The 17,433-nt window shown below is 37.1% G+C and overlaps 1 protein-coding gene across 1 annotated transcript in view; it reads right to left on the bottom strand.

Annotated features, from left to right (window-relative positions):
- Positions 1-4,475: 4,475 nt before the first annotated feature.
- LOC149287280 (protein arginine N-methyltransferase 8-like) overlaps positions 4,476-17,433 on the bottom strand; it is a 34,925-nt gene continuing 21,967 nt past the window's right edge. Inside the window, exons 6-10 of the mRNA XM_089493058.1 lie at positions 16,904-16,991; positions 16,596-16,711; positions 14,488-14,638; positions 6,547-6,668; positions 4,476-4,559 (exon numbers count right to left, since the gene is read on the bottom strand). Of these exons, the coding sequence (XP_089349184.1) occupies positions 4,476-4,559; positions 6,547-6,668; positions 14,488-14,638; positions 16,596-16,711; positions 16,904-16,991 (561 nt within the window). The remainder of the gene's footprint in view (positions 4,560-6,546; positions 6,669-14,487; positions 14,639-16,595; positions 16,712-16,903; positions 16,992-17,433) is intronic.

Below are 17,433 nucleotides of genomic sequence, written 5' to 3'. Positions count from 1 at the left end.
ACCACTTTTTGGCAAAACTTCACACACTACAGGATTTAGACGAGTTTCGATATTTGCACTTTTTTGATAGAGCATAATTTGCCCGTCATGTTACACTACGATAAAAAATAATAGATCTTTGAGACAGTAATTAAATAAAAACATCTCCAGTGGGTGAATATACAGTATTTTTTTTACCCACAGACACCTTTTTTTTATTAAAAATGGATGTGTCATGTTTCTACAGCAACACCATTTTCCTGAATTATTATTAATTATTGTTAGCGTATTCCGCATTTTTCAAAGAAAAGGAGGTGAGCTCAGGATAAGACTCAAGATAGAACGGGAACAGCTGTCATCAACTACAAACTCTTAACGTCTTTAAAGGAATTACACTACGGGCAAACTTTTTATAGGTAAAACAGGTAGCGTCTGGGGGCAAATGTATTGAGGGAAGAACCCCAAAGATAATAGAGCCACTTAATTTTGTAAGAATCCGGCACATCTTTAATAATAATAGAGATTTTTTAAAGAAAAAATATAGGCGATGTTTGTACATTAATGTCTGTCGCAAAGTACCTTAAAGGCGGCATATTTAGGTATCCATTGTTTGTTCGACTGATTTACTGGAATACGGTAATTTTATTTTTTTAATTGCTTTTTCTGTGCTAGAACAATTATTGAAAAGCTAATGTCATACAACAGAGTTCCCTAAATATTTGCACAACAGAAAGTGCACTTATATATATATATATATATTTATATATATATATATATATATATATTATATATATATTATATATTTATACTGTATATATATATATATATATATATATATATATATATATATATATATATATATATAAAGTGCACTTTATATTATAATATATAAATATACTTTTTATCCAGATGTATTTTATATGAGAACAAAATCAAATTATTTTTTGTATATACCAACAACTTGATTTATTCTGATATTTTCCTTTTTGTCCTTTTAAAGAGGTTTATCGAAGCAAGACACTATTTTAGATGTATGAAAAATCTGATTTTTTTTAAAACAATGTTTGTATATAGAAACGGTAAATAGACGTTAACTTACCATAACACGATATTATAGAGAATCCGCTACCTAAACGCACCCACATGCTTAATATCCAAGGCAGAGGCAAGTGAGTATTTCACATGGTACTTTATGAAAATCATTATATATATATATATATATATATATATACTGTATATTTATGTAGTTTTTTCTTTAAAAAACATATTTTTATGTAAATTATTTGACAAAACCACTGATCTTTTCACTATTTGTAATTGTTTAGTACAAAGTTTCTTAATGTCGATCCTTAAGTCCCTTCGATGTGAAGATCAAGGTTTCAATGATCTTGTCAGATGAGCCCAGGAGGACCAAATGTGTAGTTTGAACCCTACTTTAATTAAAGAGTCACGTGATACATACATACTATGTCTGTAATTCAAATAAGCTATTTTATCTACTTTTTATTATTATTTTGTATAATTCTAAGTACTTGTATCTGTACGAAACTATATTTTACCTAAACGTTTTCATAACGTCCTTTCGTCTTCACGAGATTTGAAAGTAAACGTCAGAGAAAAAAGTACTTTCCTTATAGGAACCAAACACATAAAATTAATATTTTAACATTGATCTGTCTTAGTGTCCAGGAAAGCTGCTATATTTCAATAAGAATTTGTTACATTTCAATGCAATTAACAATTTTTTATTATACTGACAAAATGTGACTTACACAATCTGTAAATTAAATACAAATTTTTTTATTATTTACATTTATTCGTTTTTCAATGTTTGAGGTCAATGGTTGGCCACTTGTGGGCCCCAGAACCTCGGGGGTTGTGTGTCCTTTCTAGAAGGCTATACAACACACTTTTATAGTTCTGTAGTGCGACTACATGGCTCCGCATGGCAACATATTTGGAATTAATGGCCACTATCATGGAGACCTTAAGGTCTTGCTATCCTTAGTGGGTTGAGCCGACTCCTTACATGAAGACCTGTAGAAGACCTGTGAAGCAATAACATCAGCGTAGATACATACATATGGTTAGTGGCTGCTACTCCCATTGACTAAGAGAGTGCTACTGAGCATGTGCAAAAAAGCATACTTCAGTATGCTCCCTGCTTTTAGTAGAAGCAGCTGGAGGAGGAGCTAAATGAGACAGAAGAAATGCCTCCGTCCAATTGGATGGAGTAACATGCAAAATTGACTCCAATCTGCATTTCACACGAAAATGGGACTGGAGTGACCAATTTACGTAAGGCTAAGATGAAATAAACATTCTTTAAAACTAAATGGTAGAGAGTAATTTAGGATGTAACTATTTCTTAAAGCAATAATTTGAGAAATATAGCATAAACACTGGTATTTTTTGTACGCACAATTGTTATGTAACGGCAGTTGTATATTTTACAGTACAAAATGTATAATAATAATAACAATAATAAATCTCATTCTTTTCAGAATTAAGTGTCTGTTTGCCTGTAAAATGTGCACACTAAATAAATCATTTTCAAATGTTATTGTGTTCTTTTGATTAATAATTAGTTATACATTTTAATATGTATATTATGTATATATATGTATATATATATGTATATGTCTGAATGTGACCGTGACGTTGTGTTCTGGGGTAACATTGGGTTTTATGTATAAAAAAAGGGTATTATGGTGGAAAGATTGAAATGTATGCATCACAACCAGTAGTATGTGCCTGCTAACAGGATAACTTAATTGGTTATTGTGATTTTCTAAATAATCCCTGATGTATTTTCTAATTGAGTGGCAATTTCCAGAACAAATGAATCCATTAGTCAAGTTAAATTGAAACCAATGTACTTTAAATACCCCCCCCCTCCATTATTACATAAACCATAGAATGAGTACTGACATTACACATAGTTGTATTGTTCATTGTAAAAGACAAATTTGGCTATATTTGCCATTCCTGACCATTTTTTTCTGAACTGGGTGCCTTGTTTTAGGAGTCAAAACTTTTCAGCCAATAGAAGCCCAAGAAAAGGTGTCATTGAGATGAAGCCAGTGGCTGGCACTTTTCCAGAGGTCATCCCAGGAATGACCTTTCATACCAGCATCACATACACATAATGCATTACACCAACCGTACATAAATATATACACAAATAGGAGTATAGCTATCATCCAGGGAGCTTCAGCGTAGTAGACTTGTTGACCTCTTCCAGTAGTCGCCTTCGGTATCGAGGTAGACCGGAGACAGTGTTTGATGGTCACATGACCATAGATAGAGGGGGAAGCCATCACTACCTTCCATATACCCATAATATTTTTTGATTCATTTAGAAAACATACAACTTTGCTATCAAAATCCAAAATTCTGACTGTTTTTGATTGTCCGTGTAAGGGGGGGGGCTTTTTTATTTCTTTTTTTTTTGTTATGTCTTGTAGTGGACAATGTCCACTATGGGCAAAAGTGTAAATATTTACAAATACACTGCTCCAGCATAATCATTGGCACATGTATAGAAATATGTATTCTTCTAAAGTTGTTTTTGGCTTAAATGCAGAGAATACTGAATATTTACTGAATATTTACCGAAATTCCTTTTAACCGCTATCTCTTGGCTCAATGTTTGAGGTGCTTGACCTGCAACTGTAACCAACGTCTATATCTTCAAATTAAAATTGTCTTCACCAAAAACAGCAACTCTTACCATACACTTGCTCTCGACACCTAAACCCATCTCATATATTTCTAGTTTATACATTATGCAATCTTGCACCCCATATATAATACATACCATAAACACAAGCTGGGTTTTAACTACCTGATGTATGATGATGAGTACGATCCTGTAGAACTGACATTTTAATGTCCTCTGTGGACTATTCTCAATGACTTGGGTTTTTCCTTAGCCTTCCCCTGGAAGTTCCTCTGATCCTACCAATTACGCCATACATTTTTCTATTTACCAAAACTCCACCCAAAAACCCTCGTAATTGACCCATCAATCCATCTTCTTTATTCTATGATCGGATGAAAATGCAGTTCCTGAAATGGAAGCTGGGGGGCACTCTTTGCATACAAACTCAAAAAAATGGAGCGCAAGCTTGGGACAAAATCCATCAATTTAAAAACACTTGTTTTATCTGCTACGTACAGCGTAAAGGTTTGTACAATATACCATTTTATTGCTTTTTCACACACAGATATTTTTACATTCAGCATTTTGCAGATCACAGAGGGTAACCTTACATACCATACCTTTTCATCTAATTTTATCCGGTTAGGTCAAAATCTTTGCTTATTTTTTTTCATCAATGCGAACGTTTCAGACTAACTTTTGGCGCTGCTATAATAACCATCTTTTGGAATCGACTTGTGAACGGCTCATTTGCAGTGCCAGGTCTACATTGAACTGTCGGCCGTCTTCAAGTATGGCAGGTATCGCTAATGAGGCATTCTGCGCGGTCTTCCTAGCGCATCTTGTAGTCGTGAGACATCGATGCTTCACAAAGCTGCCCTTTGAAATCCAATTCTACTGTGAAGTCCAGATCTCTCTGTAAAGAACAGAAACACATCGTAAAATAAGAATAATAAAAAGGCACTGTTTTCTGCAATAGCTTGTCCTTATCAAACGCCAAAAGACTGGCAATCAGTCAAGATACCGTGTCGTATCACCACCTGATCTTCTTCAGAACCAAAGTCAACAGATGGTGGAGTTTAAAAGGTCAACGCAAATGGTCCCTCACACTTCAATGTTCTAACACCATCACAAACCTTAATACAGGGTCTGTTCCCCAGGACTGGCGCATAGCAAATGTTGTGCCAATATTCAAAAAGGGGACAAAAAGTGACCCGGGGAATTATAGGCCTGTTAGTTTAACTTCTGTTGTGTGTAAGCTGTTTGAGGGTTTCCTAAGAGATGCTATTTTGGAGTATCTCAATGAAAATAAGTGTATGACTCCATATCAGCATGGGTTTACAAGGGATTGGTCCTGTCAAACTAACCTGATCAGCTTTTATGAGGAGGTGAGCTCAAGACTGGATCGGGGTGAATCGCTGGATGTCGTATATCTTGATTTTTCCAAAGCATTTGATACGGTGCCACATAAAAGGCTGGTACATAAAATGAGAATGCTTGGGCTGGGGGAGAATGTGTGTATGTGGGTAAGTAACTGGCTCAGTGATAGGAAACAGAGGGTGGTTATTAATGGTACATACTCTGAGTGGGTTACTGTTGCTAGTGGGGTACCACAGGGGTCAGTTTTGGGTCCTATTCTTTTTAATATATTTATTAATGACCTTGTAGAGGGATTGTATAGTAAAGTATCAATCTTTGCAGACGATACTAAGCTCTGTAACGTGGTTAACACAATAGAGGACAGTGCACGATTACAAATGGATCTGCATAGGTTGGAGGCTTGGGCTGGGATGTGGCAGATGAGGTTCAACACAGATAAATGTAAGGTTATGCACATGGGGAAGAAAAATCCAGGCTGGGAATATGTATTAAATGGGAAAACACTGGGGACGACTGACATGGAAAAGGACTTAGGAGTTTTAGTTAACAGTAAATTTACCTGTAGCGACCAGTGTCAGGCAGCTGCTGCTAAGGCAAATAAAATCATGGGGTGCATCAAAAGGGGCATAGATGCCCACGACAAGGAAATAATTCTACCACTGTACAAGTCACTAGTCAGACCACACATGGAATACTGTGTACAGTACTGGGCACCAGTGTACAAGAAAGATATAGTGGAGCTGGAGAGGGTTCAAAGACGGGCAACCAGAGTAATAAGGGGAATGGGAGGACTACAGTACCCAGAAAGATTATCAGAATTAGGGTTATTTAGTTTGGAAAAAAGACGGCTTAGGGGGGATTTAATAACTATGTATAAATATATAAGGGGACAGTACAGAGATCACTCCCAGGACCTATTTATACCCAGGACTGTATCTATAACAAGGGGACATCCTCTACGGTTGGAGGAAAGAAGGTTTCTACACCAGCACAGATGGGGGTTCTTTACAGTAAGAGCGGTGAGATTATGGAACTCTCTGCCAGAGGAAGTGGTAATGGTAAACTCAATAAAAGAGTTCAAAAGGAGCCTGGACGTGTTTCTTGAAAGCAATAATATTACAAGTTATGGATATTAGATTAATAGGGACAGAACGTTGATCCAGGGATTTATTCTGATTGCCATATTTGGAGTCGGGAAGGAATTTTCCCCCTGGGATGGGGCAATTGGCATCTGCTTCATAAGGGTTTTTTTGCCTTCCTCTGGATCAACACAGTAGGGATACAATATGTATATAGGTTGAACTTGATGGACTTTGGTCTTTTTTCAACCTTATGAACTATGTTACTATGTAATACAATGATTAATAATCCTGAAGGATCTCTGTTATGTGTCGTTCTGCCCCCTAAAAAGCTTGGGGCATCTATCATGATGAAGATGATGACTGAGGTTTTAAGTTAAGTAGAGCAGGAACGTCAAACGTCTGCATTGTACCTTCTGCTATAATGAAACTGAAACATCTTACTATGTTGTTGGCATTTGGTTTCATAGAAATCGTTCCAAAAAGTTCTTCTCCTCTGCGTACGGTTAAGTAATCCTCCAGATAGAAGACAGTTTGTTTCCAATGGGTGTATGGAGCATCAGGAGCTGCAGGGAATTAGAGATGATAACCGATTATTAAACATTTGATGGTTGCACCCGGTCTTTTTACAGGTGAGCCCCAGATTGGTATTTTTACCTATGGTTTGGGCTCAAACTGCCAGTTTCTGCCATTGGTGACACAAACATAAATATAATTGTTTCCGCCGTGACATGTTTTGGCCTTCCTCTGCTGGCTACATGTGTTTTGCTAAGGTTGTTCGCTTGCTATCGCCAATTCATTACTGCATCAACGTCTACTTCCAGACGCTACATTAACGTCCGCTTCCTAGTTAACGTTCTTATATAACATCCATACCAGACATTTTTTCCTCCTGCAGTTTCATTATTTTCTCTCGACCCATACAGAGGCTTTAAAATCCAATCAGCAACAATATGCAACTTAACGATAGTGGAGAGATAACATTGGAGAGACAATTCCCCGGGACAATTAACACGGCTGCTCCCATGGTATACACCTAAGGAGAAACATCAACCTTTAGACCTCTCCATAAAACAAACTCTTAAAGCTCCCATCAAGTAGCCTGAAAGTTCCACTTAAAATTATTCCAATTAAGTCTATCCTCCCCAACACTTCTATAATAGGACTTACGTCATCAAGTCTTCCATTTTTAAAATGGTTCCCCTTTAGTTTACGACCACATAGCTTTACGATAAGGAGCACAGAATGTGAAGTCCGATAAGAGCCGTTCACCTGTTCCAGTCCGCCCGTTTTTCCAAATGTAAAGACTCAAACCTCAATCAGGCCTTGGTCTAGTCTTAGATTCAGGAGCCGTATGGATTTGCGGCCCATGTTTAATGTCAACCAGTCTTATGTCAAAGGGCATTAAGGGTGCAGTTCCACTTCAACAAACCATTAATTGCAATCTCTAGTAGGTAAAAAAAATACAATTTAGCAGATCCTTTTTTTTCTGAATGTTTAACCCCTTAAGGAAAATGGGCAGTCCCTAAACCCATTGAAAACAACGCATTTTGAGCCAGTACATGTAGGGGTTAAACACATAAAAACCACAGTATTTATTATAGGAAACATTTCCGTTTCAATGACCTGTTATATTGTCATTCTGTTTTGTAAACAAAAATTAAGGCAAAATTGTTTGAAAATTTGGGAATTCAACTTTACTAGGAATGGTATTTCTAATTCTGCGTATAGCTTAAAAAGTGTTAAATTCAGTGTAGGTGAGACAATACCTTTTAAACACAGATACAAAAAATTAGTTTTAGTTTTATTTTTCATCTCGTCCAACAAAATATCCTATTTGCTGCTTATTTTTAGCTGGAGAGACACAGCCTCAAGTATAAATAACCAAACTTCCAAATTTCTCTGCCTATTACATACTTAACCTTGTGACAGACGACAAATCGAAACTGAAAAACATTTTTTTTTCAAGCCTATCTTTAGAAAACCATTTCTTATCACATTATGGAATTGTAATTTATTTAAATAAGACACGCATGCAAATTAAACTAAATTATAGCAATTCCTGCAAATTAGCATTTTTATTTTTTAAAAACCAAAATAGACCCGTGTGCATCTAATATTCAAATTGTACACAAAAGCAAGACTGCACACAACATATAGTTTTAGAGCAAAAATGTTCATTTTATTTAAGTATCAGGAAAATGATAGAGTATCTACCGCATTTACATTGATTATCTGCATTTAAATAAAAAGGAAAACAAAGGGGGGAAAAAAAGAAAAAAATACAAAACATCACACAAAAAAAACAAAACTATAGGATCTCCAAAAATGTTTTTTTTTCCCATGTGTGTATAATGTATCAATCCCAATAATGGTTTCATATGTAGTAAAGTGTAAAGTTAATCCTAAATGCCTCGTGGAAAAACAATGTCCTTATGAGACAGCATGGGGTCCGTGGAGCAGCAGCAGCAGCCACCCAATGCATACATAATTTATTTTTTCTTTGTTCTATTTATTTTTTCTTATGCATTGGATGACGGCTGCTCATAAAGCCCATAAACAGCCTTACTAATATTTCGTAATGAGCATCTCTCACCACGTCATCTTGAAGGCATCTGCATGACCCAGTTGGTGGCCAATTGACCAAAACTGCTTTAGCGGCATAAAGCTGCCAAATAAAAGCAAGCAGATGGATGGACACACAGCGGCATAACACAACGAGGTAACAACAAAGCTTACAAACATCTGTGCCGGCAGACAAGCTCACTGAGGGCAATATTTCAAATCATCTATTCTAGAACAGCGTGCAGAATCAGGAGACACCACTCAGGATGGATGTCCTATTGGTATGGCCCATTGTGTCCTTAGTCTAGGTTTCTACAGAAGTTAAGGGTAACATGAAAAACACATTTAAAAAAATGCTTGAGGTTTGTGAAAAGCTAAACTGAAGAACAAATAAATAAGTCACAAATAAAGATTAAAAAGGTCTAAGTAACTGTTTTGGTTCTGCCAGTATAAACTACATTACTTTGTGGGGTCACTGCTGTTTTCTCTCGCAGTCCCTCTCATGAAACTCATTATTTTGACAAAGTGATTTTTTCTTCTCTAAACAAGATTTTAGAGACCTGCTAAAAGAGTATGTGTTGATTATGCTACAAAGCAATATTAATATAAAGAAGAATGCTTATTAAAGTACTTGAAGCCGCCAATCAGCGGCAAGAGAGTTTTCTTATTGAAATCAATGGGAACGTTTTCTGGGCATGCACACAAGGGTCTCAAAAGACCCCTGCCCACATCACCTGCAAGGAGCTGTCTTCTGGGGGGCATATCTCCTGCATGGACTATAACAAAGGGGGGCAAAAAGAAAGAACAATTGCATATGGAAGAATTCTGCAGACCCCTAACCATGCATTTGCAAGGGGGGCACCACGCTTTAAAATACATCTGCTGTCTGGAGTGTCCCTTTCAAAAATGAATTGTCGATAATTAATTTAAATGTGGTTAGCATTGTCTGCTCAGAATCATTTTTGAATAAATTTAAACAAAAATAGTCTATGTTTTTTCTTGTAAATCTAAAATTCTTTTTTTTTGTAAATACGCTAGGTAGCTTTTGACATTCTGGCAGATTTCAGAAGCCTAGGATTACAAATTTAGCTAGCAGCAGATTGCCACATTATTTTTATCTAGGCTATACGTGACATTCTTTTCGGCAAACGTTTCATTCATTTCACAGCGGTAACAGCCTCATAAAAAGGAGTTTTGAGGGAAAAAAACAAGTTTTTGCGATTACCACTTTGAAAATAGAAATAAATGTTGCGAAACAAAGGAGGTGGTTCTACCCCATTCACTACTGGGGATATTTAGTAGCCTACCTACAGTATGGTTTTTTTTGCCATTTTGGGTTTAATTAATATTCCCATTTTCCTTGTTTGATTTACCCACAGAAATGATATATCCTTTTATAAAAAAAATAGGGCTTTCATTTGAAACCACAGAAACATACAAAACAAAATAATTGTGAGTCCTAGTATATAAAATAAAACCTATACTAAAATAATAAGAATATATTTTTTAGGCTTTCTTCTATACAGTAGATGCCACATATGAACAATGACCTAATTTATGTACGGCAACATCCCCTGATTACGGACCCCAGGAATATATTTTTTTAATGCTCTAGAGGGCCACATCTATCTCTTACACAGTACCCTAAAAGATAGCATTAACACTATCAATACTATTAATGCTATTAATACTACTGGCTCAATGGGTTTGGGGGTAGTGAACATCTAGTGCTTGGACAATGGGATGTCAGGACTTTTGTATTTTTTGTATTTATTTATTTATTTTTATGTGTAGAGAGGTCACTGAGCTCACTGTATTGTTTATTTTTTCATTTGTTTTATTTTTATTTATATTTTGTTTCAAAACATTTTTTTTTCTTTTTTACTTTTATCTTTTGTGGGAAAAGGAAGAACTGTTGTTCTATCACTCTCTGATCCCCCCTGCACTAATCAGTATAAGCAGGGCTCCGATGTGTTGCTTTGCTGATCATAATGTGCGCAATCAGCCGGCAGAAGATCCCAGCAGGGTCTAAAATCAACATGGTTCCCAAGGCTTGCTAATGATTAACTGGTCAGAAAGGAGTTAAAAACGGGAACCAGGGGTAGACATGCCGCAATGATCTCTCACGTGAGCGGTGGCTAAGGTAAAAGACCAGCACCATCTGGCATTGGCCCACCTCCTCATTTGTGGAGCCCCTGATCACCCACCAACATCCCTGAAGCTCATTTCCCAAACTCGGGACCTCTTACTTACCCCCAATAAGATGCGCATTAATGTGCATTGAAGGCCAAGGGATTTCCATTCACCCATTCAGGTGTGTTCTGTTTAATTACGTCTAGCGATGTTCACAGCACGGGAATTGATCTGTGATTGGAGATTGACCAATGTAGGATTTGTAGACTCTTGCTACGTGATTAATTTTAAACTGCTGTGCAAACATATAGCTGTTGTAGTTAATTAATGCGGCCACAATTGAACTCCACTGTTCAGTGCACAAGAATTCCGATGATAAGCAGATTAATCACTTTTTCCTCGTATTTTAACTCGAAAAAATAGTGTGTTCCCCGGGGCAGTAGTTTTGTTTTTCGAGCATCATTGAAACAAACAGCATGAAAGAATGGGGAGACAAGCATAACATGGTACTTACTTATCAATGAAATGGACCTATTTCCAATGGCGCATTGTGTTTAAGTTTAAGTCTGCAGTGGTCAGTACCTATCAAAAGTGCTCCAAGGAAGGAAAAGTGGTGAACCGGGGACAGGGTCATCAGCGGCCAAGGCTCATTGATGCATGTGTTTGTGTGGGGGGGGTCACACGTGCCATACAAAATACAAGAATTAAACATGACATTTTCTAACACAATTACTTGTCATGAAACCTTCACTATTTCGAAGCTCTACGTACAGAATATTGTTAAGGGTAACCACACTAGTCATTCTATTAAAGTAAGACCCGAGTAGGAAAAAATATATCACAATCTCTCTCTTCGCATCCGAACATTATTGGTTCTTCTACCTTGTGCTTTATCTATAAACCCCATCTTGAAGACGCTATTTTTATACTTATGACAGTATTCGGCATTTCTGCATATTCAGAATGTCCTTGTTAAACCGTAATTTCCTTCTTTCTCAATTTTATTTTTTTCCCCAAGCCAAGTAGAGCTTTCATTTGAAACCACATTTATCTACATAATCTGTCATTTGGTATAAAAAAAAAATCCACATTGTGTTACAGTTTTACTTGTTATAAAGCTAGTGCAAAAGAGACATAAAAAAACCCAAATATATATATCATTATTAATGAACATATATTAATTATTAATATAATATTATTATAATTTAAATGCAAATTTCCCCCCAAATTGTAATATTTTAACATTTGGTATTCCGAGTCTCTATCTCTGAGCTCACAGAGAGTTCAAAAGTGCTTAATAAAAGTATATGTTTCGCCAGGGTATTGCACTATGGTCATTTCGGCATATTTTGTGCATCCGTTACCCTATCAATTGCATCCAAAGTTGGCGGCAACAAAAATGTAACATTAAAAAAATATTCTGTATATATGTTTTCATTGCTCTCTTTTTGAAACAGGGAAAACCCTTGTGATGTCATGATGACATTATTAGAGGGCTTTCCATCTGCCACTGACCTTAGAGCGCGGTACACTTATTTGTTTTTTTCATGTTTCCTCCTCTCTCCATGAAAAACACCACGTCACAGCGCCTGAAGCACCTCTGTGTCTCTGATCATAGTGGGCTGTCCAGCTCTGCACTCCTGGTGACACTGAAAAGCTTGCTAGAAGACCCAGTCGGGTTCCCTACAGACACCTTCAGGTCTTCGTTAGGGTGAGGGGATCCCCTTGGTGATGTCGATGAGGACATCACTGAAAATGGATTTCCCGAATTCAGGCATTTAAATCTAATTAATGTCACAGCGCTCACTTTCAGCACTGTCACATTCGATTGCTCGGCTCGAGGCCATAAATGTTGGTCCAGCTAGCAGAGGGGAGACCCGGTTGTCGATTGACAGCCTGATCTCCCTAGCACCGGCGGGTTTAATTCCTGCCAATGCTTACAGAACAGAACAATAATGGCAGACAGATGTGCCGAATGGTTGTGATCTGCTGTCAAATTGTATGTTTCTGATAGTAATCTAATCATGCCATAGTCTCCCAGAATTCTACATTTTTTACTGCTGGTGTTTTATGGGAGTAATGAACCTTTATAAAACCCTTATACTCTTTGCTCGACTGCAGACATTAAATATTCCTTTTCTTCTTTCAGTTCTGTCCTCTGTTCACCAGCATCTGTGATTTGCAACAGTCAGCATATCCAGATCTACATCTCAAATTATCTTGACTTTTAAATCCTGAATCTATTTCCCAAGCAGCCCAAATAAACAAACTTAATATTCATTGTATAACATATCGTGTAAAACAGCACATTCCGGAAAGGTTTAAGAGTGCAGAATATTCATCATGTACTACTCATGCATATGGAAATTTACATATAAACACTGTTTGGAATAATAATTATTTAAAAATTAAATCCACCTTTTAATGTATACTTATTTACAAGTAAAATAAAAATTAAATATCTTTGAAAATATTTGATTTTATATTTAAGTCTAACCTTCGCCCCAAGACCGGCGTATATATAGATTTGCTGGATACTTTTTGTGGGAACTCCAAAAAAATGCCCCAGAAGATAAAATAAAAAAAGATGGGGAGACGGCTGTCTTGTGGAGGCCAAGAAGGAATTTAGGAGATGGGAGAGAATAACAACTATCAAAGAGACAGACTTAAACTGAGGATTCAGGACCAACCAAAGCCATCTTACTTTGGACACATAACACCTGTTAGGTTTAATGATGGACGTCCTTCCAAACCTTTACAACAAGTTCAGCGAGACACCAACAATGTGTTCCTATGCCTTCACCGGAGAAACAGGCAACATTTCAGTATTAATGGACCCTAATCACGCCATGGATAGTGAGTAAGGAGATGACAATTTATATCCTCCAATAAACAAATCTGAAGATCCCATTAAGCCACAGTAAAGAATCTCAGGAGATCCATATCCTCGCTAAAATCTAACACACAGACCATAATGACCATATACAACCCCTTAATGCCAGTGGTTTTTAGCAGGACTCCCACAGGCCCATAGGCCCTATGCAACAGTTTAGGTTGCCTTGAGGTTAATCCTACTGTTGGAGGAGGCAAAATGCGGAGGTCATCTTGTACCAAGGACATCAACACGGAGTAACTTGTCGAGGAAACCACTGGCACCCAAGTAGGAAGCACATAGCAGAACAATACTACAGAACTATGACGTGGACCATGGAAGCAGACGGAACAGATAGGAATCCGACGAGTAACATTGTATAGGAATATGAAAGTACCAGGTAAATGATCCATTATATAAATATAAGAAAAGCAGGTACATGATCCATCAAAACGGAGTAACAGGAGATGGGAAATCAGAAAAGATAAAGTGAAAATTCATAGCAGATTAAAATAAGAGTGGGATTGGACCAGAGTAAGTAGGGATAAAATGTCAGACAAATAAACTGTTTGGGGTCAGCTCCCAAAATTCTCAACGCAACTATCACTACCAACTGATAAAAACAGGTCGTATATCGTCTTCCAATAAAATACATGATTCTTAATGCTCAATATTTGTGGACATTAGATTTAATACCCCCCCAAACAAATAGACAATACTGCTGATAACATATTGTGACAATGACGTTGGCAAACTAACTGGTTTTACAACACGTAGTTCATTGATACTTTTAGTTATCTTTTAGACTACATTACCTGTAGAAAATCCCGTCTTCTTATGGCATTTGGTGAACTCAATGTTGAAATATGTAACCAAAGCGTGAATGTAGTCATTACGCTGAACTTGGAGGCAAAACGCAGAGGTAAATTCTAAATCCTCCTTCTTTACGGTGTATATATCGACTTCCTATAAAAACAAAATTCAATCACAATGGTTAAACCGGTTTAGAACAAGTTTTTGGCGCTCTGGTTTATGAAGAAAATATGAACTTCAGAACTACAATTCTGATTTTAAGGAATTTTTAAAGATACTGAAAATGGGATACCCCAGGATTCGAGGGCCACAAACAGACCAAGATTTAGGTAAATCCTGGATTTGAACAGTTTCAGCAGTACTGATTAAGTTGCCAATGCTGGGACATCCAGAAAATCTGTCCTAGGTATGGCCCTTGAGCACTTGACACAGCCATAGTTTTTCAACGTACACCACTGATCGGACCAAAAAAAGTTTATTGAAGAACATTAAGTCACAAATATTTTGTTTTCATCCAAAACCTTACCCAAACTAGGGCCAGACTGAGGAAAAGAAGCAGCCCTGGCACTTTAAGATCAGCAGCCGCTAAATGACATAAGTGTGGGTGAGGGTGCATGAGGGTGAGAGGGGGAAATGACCATGGGTGGTGAGTGGGCCATGTTCAAACATCACCGCTCCGAGGAACCGAGATTTTGGGCTCTGGCCCGGAGACTTAGAGAAGCAGCGGTTCACCTTGAGGGTTATGGCGCTTCACCTTGAGAGTTCCCAGGTATGGCAACCACGTATCAAGTTGTGGTCCGCACACTACCACCCGCTGGAGGACCTTAACTGCCACTGGAGCAGCAGTAAAGGTAAGCGTGTGGCTCAATAGGCTTCTGGCCCACCAGGTATTTGCATGTTTGCCAGATGGCCAGTCTGGGCCTCAAAACTCAAACGATCAATCTCATAATGGTATAACTCAGACGCATATGTAATATGCATTAGATAGAGAAGGTGGACTCTAGAGGGTTTGTTTTAATGTAAAACCCTCAAATTACCATCAAAATGTTCAAATTATGAACATTAACGGCAAGTAGAATCCAGATTACGTTAAATCGAAATAGACTTCAGCTAAAGTTTGCTATTTTAGATCTGTATCCAACTTGAATGGCTTTATATTTAAGGGCAAAAAAATGCCTTAATAGTATCGTTATCGCTATTAGAAAGGCAAACACGCCACCCCGCTGCTGTAAAAGATCATTCTGAAAAGCTCACGAGAAAGAAGCCTACGTGGATTCTATTAATAGAACCACTTTTTGTGAAATACAGTATGTTTTATTGTATAGTTTGGCACATTTAGGTTTTTAAAATGAAGCCTACAGGGACTAAAGAATAAAAGAAAAAACCTCAATCAAAAGTGAGGGATGTGATTGACGCAGCAGGTAGAAACCTATGAAGAGATTCTTTAAGCTATGAAAGTATATTAAGGGATTTGATATCTGTGAAAGTCCTTGGCAGACAGGAAATATTTTTTAATGTTCTCTTTTTTATTTGAGGTGGTAACCATAATTCCTGTGCATTGCTAAAGCGAGTTGATCCAGTTTCCAGATTACCTGTTTGCTTAAATGGTTAAATAATGGGGGAATTTACATGAATTCCACATTTGAATAAACCCGTTTAATCATAAAAAGTTTCTTTTAAAAATGTAAAGTTCCCCCATTGGTTTGTCCAGCTGGGACATGGTTTTTCTGCTATAATGGACGGAAGACACTTATTATTATTATTATTATTTTATATGGATCATAAATGACCTTGTTCGTTGAAATGAATGCAGGGGTACTAGAGACCTAATGATATTTGAGAAATTAAACACATACAGTTACCATATTCTGATTTATTTTAAAGCAAATATTTTTTCCATTCGGTCGTATGGGAAATACCGACACACAGACAATATTTATAGCATTTTTTTAAAGCTTCATTCACTGCAATTGTTTCCGCATTTCTGTAAAATCTAGTAAATTAAGCAAAATACTTAAAAAAAAAACATACAACTGAATGTGGGATTCAATGACCAGCATGTGCATTCCTCAGAATTATTGGATATTTTACATTTTTTAAAGTACCCAACCTTTATTAAACAGGTATTGGTCACCACTTGCTTTGGGTCCACAATGTCCACCAGGGGTTCCTTTATGGCAACGTCCCTGATACACGTCATGTCAAAGCCGTACACGTTTTCCCACCCTGTCAAAAGAAAAACAAACCCAAAAGAGTAAATTACAAACTGTTATTTATAAGCATTTTATAAAGTGGCCTTAATATTAAAAATAATTACGGCAGAATTTCTATTTTGCATGTACAAGGAGAAATTAGGTTAGGACAATGTTCTCCATCGCACACAGAGTTCGGAGAGGGCTCTAGAGTCAATATACTCACAATGGATTTTGAAGTCCTTGTATTGTCTGTCTTCGATCGCAACAATATACAAAGCCGCCCGATCGGGGAACATGAGGCCTCCTGGTTTCTGTTGATGAATTGTGGGGAAATTGGTCTTGTAATCTATTGACCTGACGAAGACATCACATTTTGAACGGCACATATAGACTTCCGGACAATCGCACCCTGCCTTTCCTTTTTTTTTATTTTTTTTTTTATTTCTCTCCATCACACTGTCACACACTGTTTAACCCCTTAAGGACAACGGGCGGTCCCAGAACCCCTTGAAAACAATGCATTCTGAGCCCGTTCATGTACGGGCTTTGTCATTAAGGGGTTAATATCTGAGCGGTTAAACCGGCCCGAAGCATCGCGGCTAGATCAAAAAAAAAAAAGTCCCTTTAAATCAAAGCAATTGTCAATCAATGCAAAGCTTATTGAAATGAAAGATCTACCGGCGGAATGCTCGCTCCCTACCGTTTAGCAAAGAAAAAAAATCTCTTAAGGACAAAAGCGTTCTTGCTGGTGAA

This window comes from Sceloporus occidentalis, unplaced genomic scaffold (genome assembly GCF_023333645.1).
Source record: "Sceloporus occidentalis isolate IW3139 unplaced genomic scaffold, rSceOcc1.0.p SCAF_62, whole genome shotgun sequence".
Classification (NCBI taxonomy): domain Eukaryota; kingdom Metazoa; phylum Chordata; class Lepidosauria; order Squamata; family Phrynosomatidae; genus Sceloporus; species Sceloporus occidentalis.
This window is presented reverse-complemented; position numbering and strand designations above follow the sequence as displayed.